General features: G+C 37.0%; 1 protein-coding gene across 1 annotated transcript; it reads left to right on the top strand.

Moving 5' to 3' along the window:
• The first annotated feature begins 449 nt into the window (after nucleotides 1-449).
• On the top strand, nucleotides 450-2,001 carry LOC130845692 (autophagy protein 5-like). Its single transcript, XM_057723264.1, has one exon. It carries the CDS (start codon nucleotides 536-538, stop codon nucleotides 1,361-1,363), a length of 828 nt encoding a protein of 275 aa, XP_057579247.1. The 5' UTR covers nucleotides 450-535; the 3' UTR covers nucleotides 1,364-2,001.
• The last annotated feature ends 2,044 nt before the right edge of the window (nucleotides 2,002-4,045 follow it).

The raw sequence follows: 4,045 nt of genomic DNA, 5'->3' as shown, positions 1-4,045 counted from the left end.
GGGTAGGGTTCCCTGAAGCAGGCCATTATGTATGGTTATAATAACAAAAACAATGAAAAGCAAAGGCTAAAGTCAAAGAAACAGATCCAACATGTAGTCCAACATGGCTCTTACCTGTTATACTACCTTATACCATATATAAAAATTAACTCAACATACATCGAAGACCTAAGTGGAAAAGCTATAACTCTTAGAGGAAAACACAGGAGTAAATCTTCATAATCTTGGTTTTGGCAATGGATTCTTAGAAATGACACCAAAAGCACAAGAAAAAAAGGAAAAAGTAGATACATTGGACTTCAAAATTAAAATTTTTTGTGTTTCAAAGGGCACCATCAATAAAATGAAGAGACAACCTATGAAATGGGAGAAGTATTTGCAAATCATATATCTGATATGGGATTTGCATCTAGAGTATATAAAGAGATCTTAGGTAGCCTGCGCGGTCTCTCCGGGAATGCATCAGTTCCTTGCTAAGTTTGGCTTTGGCTGAAAGAGAATTTAGCCTATATGTACTGCTTTAACCACTGGAAGAATGACAGATGACAAAGATGTGCTTCGAGATGTGTGGTTTGGACGAATTCCAACTTGCTTCACCCTGTATCAGGATGAGATAACTGAACGGGAGGCAGAACCATATTATTTGCTTTTGCCAAGAGTAAGTTATTTGACGTTGGTAACTGACAAAGTGAAAAAGCACTTTCAGAAGGTTATGAGACAAGAAGACATTAGTGAGATATGGTTTGAATATGAAGGCACACCACTGAAATGGCATTATCCAATTGGTTTGCTATTTGATCTTCTTGCATCAAGTTCAGCTCTTCCTTGGAGCATCACAGAACATTTTAAGAGTTTTCCAGAAAAAGACCTTCTGCACTGTCCATCTAAGGATGTAATTGAAGCTCATTTTATGTCTTGTGTGAAAGAAGCAGATGCTTTAAAGCACAAAAGTCAAGTGATCAATGAAATGCAGAAAAAAGATCACAAGCAACTCTGGATGGGTTTACAAAATGACAGATTTGACCAGCTTTGGGCCATCAATCGGAAACTCATGGAATATCCTGCAGAAGAAAATGGATTTCATTACATCCCTTTTAGAATATACCAGACAACAACTGAACGGCCTTTCATTCAAAAGCTTTTTCGTCCTGTGGCTACAGATGGACAATTGCATGCACTAGGAGATCTCCTCAAAGAAGTCTGTCCTTCTGCTGTCGCTCCTGAAGATGGGGAAAAAAAGAATCAAGTGATGATTCATGGAATTGAGCCAATGTTGGAAACACCTTTGCAGTGGCTGAGTGAACATCTGAGCTATCCGGATAATTTTCTTCATATTAGTATCATCCCGCGACCAACAGATTGAAGGATCAATCATTTGCTTGCGTGGAATCACCCTTAAACAGAATGTACCAGAGCATGTCACCCTTCTGCTTCAATCAGATTTGGTGGAGGCAGCCTGACCAGAAACACTGCTACAAGCCAAACAGGAAAAAGATTCCATGTCAGATAAGGGCACTCGGGCTGGTCTTACTTTGCATCACCACTGCTTTCCTCCACTGCCGTCATTAAACCTCAGCTGCAACATGAAAGACTTTACAGGACCACTGCAAGTCTTCTGTTTTCTTGTAAAATATAATGAAGCCGAAACCTTTGGCCTAAGAAGAAAATGGAAATATGTGCCACTCAATTTGTATCTCTGATTAACAAATAAACAGGTGTATTTCCTAAGGTGACCATGGTTGAACTTTAGCTCGAGGGAGTGGAAACATTGGTTTAATTTTCAAGAGAATTAGACTTAAGAAAGTAAAAGAGAAATTCTGTTATCAATAACTTTCAGTAATTTTTTGTAAAAGATCAAATTACAGTAAACCCATCTTTCCTTACTGAAAATTTCCTATGTTTACAGTCTGTCTATTGGTATGCAATCTTGTAACTTTGATAATGAACAGTGAGAGATTTTTAAATAAAGCCTCTAAATATGTTTTGTCATTTAATAACATACAGTTTTGTCACTTTTCCAGTACTTTCTGATTCACATACAGTAGGTGACTGTTTTTACTCTGTGTTACCCTTCAGACTGGTCATCATTGGCATGGAATGGCTGTAGGGCATAGGATACCTTGTCTCAGGAGCTGTCATAGAATTTCTTGCTGCCAATTTTTAAATCTGTGTTATTTAGTGTTATACACTAAAAGTATAAATAATGTTGTCATTTATTGTTGCTGTTTTATCACTGTAAATCTGTCAAATTGTAGTATCAAGCATCTGTATAATGTTGCTTTTTTGGGTTTGTTTTTTGTTTTTTTTTTGAAAAACCCATTCCTTCTTAAGCTAGTGTTTTTCATTGACCTCAGGTCTAATGTTTCACTGTGGTCCCTGGTAGCCAGTCTTTGAAGTCTAAAGTTTACCGATCTCCAGACTGCAGTAGCTTTTCCTTAGCTTTACCAAAAATATTCAGAGGTTACTGGAGTTCTTATTCAAATAAGGAAATTTTTGCTGCACTTTATTACCGTGCTGCTGGGATTCTACCAGTTGGACGTACTTGTGCATCACACTTTGTTTTTTGTGAGCTAGCTTGCTGTTCATATTGAATGTCGACCCGTTTGAGTACGCTAAAAGACAGTATCAAACAATAGTGGTTTTAGATTCCAAAATAAAGATGAATATTTTTCTCATTAAAAAATTGTACGAATGTTGAAGTGAGATCCTGCTAGTACTCACAGCTTCCTTTTTGCTTTTGTGATTTTCACTAATCAGTAGCAGATTTATTCACAGAATGAGATAAAGTTAGGCAATGATCAGCTATTCTGGAAAGGAAAGTATAAGCCTCAATCAAAAGGAAAACATAGGGTACCAATGTGATCAGAAAAACATAGAAGCAAGTAGCAAATACTTGGCTAATGTCAATAAAATGAAAAGTGCCATTTTAGTAAGGCAGAAAAATAGTAATATTTGAGTTACTTAAGGATTAAAAAACCCACTGACTTGTATTTTTTCAAAAGAGGTTGATCTGAATATGATTGTTCACATTAAAAGTGTTTATTCATCTATTCAGTTCGGGGAATTTCCCCCTTGATGTTTTGACAGACTGATGTGAGCGTCAGTGAGCGAAAGGATCAAAATGCCAGGCGTGCTAAGCTGTGAAGAAGGCACGTGTGGTAAGAACAGTAAGCCATAATTGTTCTCCACAGGTAAGACCCACGTCAGGTCTCTGCAGTGGGCTCAGGCGAGCTACTGACTGTTACTCCCAGATTTCAAAGTAAATTTTATCAAGCCATTTCCCATTTTTACTTACTTGTTCATTATTACACCAGCATCATAACTATATTACTCTATTCTTGTCCCAGGTAAGTCAAGCCTCTGACACCCAGAGAAAGAATAAAAACAGAAATTAGTGCTGGCCTAAAAAAAAAAAAAAAAAAAAAAAAGAGAGAGAGATCTTAGAATTCAACAATAAAAAGGTAAATAACCCAATAAAAAATGGGCAAAGGATCTGAACAGACATTTCTATAGAGAAGATAAAAAATGGCCAATAAGCACATGAAATGATACCCATCATGTGGAGCCATCAGGGAAATGCATATCAAAACCACAAAATAGCACTTCATACCCACTAGGATGGCAATAATAAAATAGACAGATAATAACTAGATTTGGTGAAGGTGTGGAGAAATTGGAACTCCTATACATTGCTGGAGGGAATATAAAGTAGTGTAGGTTTAAGAACCTTATTTGTAATAAAACTTTATAAGTTTTTTTTAAAAAAGTCTATTGTGATAATGTGATTTATAATAGAAATATATATTTGGTCTTAACCCCCATTTCTGGCATAATGTTCCTAAAACCCTTGGAATTTCCTGAGTGCTGAGAGTGATAATGGTGCCTTTTGTCATGTTAATAAGGTGACTTTTGGACCCCACCTAAGAATAGGAGCTGGTTGCCAGGTGAGCCAACCACTTCATTAGAAGATTGGAAATTTAAGTTCCACCTCCCCTGACCTTATGGAAGGGGAGAGGGGCTGGAGATTGAATCAATCGCCAATGGC

The sequence above is a fragment of the Hippopotamus amphibius genome, chromosome 2 (assembly GCF_030028045.1).
Source record: "Hippopotamus amphibius kiboko isolate mHipAmp2 chromosome 2, mHipAmp2.hap2, whole genome shotgun sequence".
In the NCBI taxonomy this organism is placed as follows: Eukaryota; Metazoa; Chordata; class Mammalia; order Artiodactyla; family Hippopotamidae; genus Hippopotamus; species Hippopotamus amphibius.
This window is presented reverse-complemented; position numbering and strand designations above follow the sequence as displayed.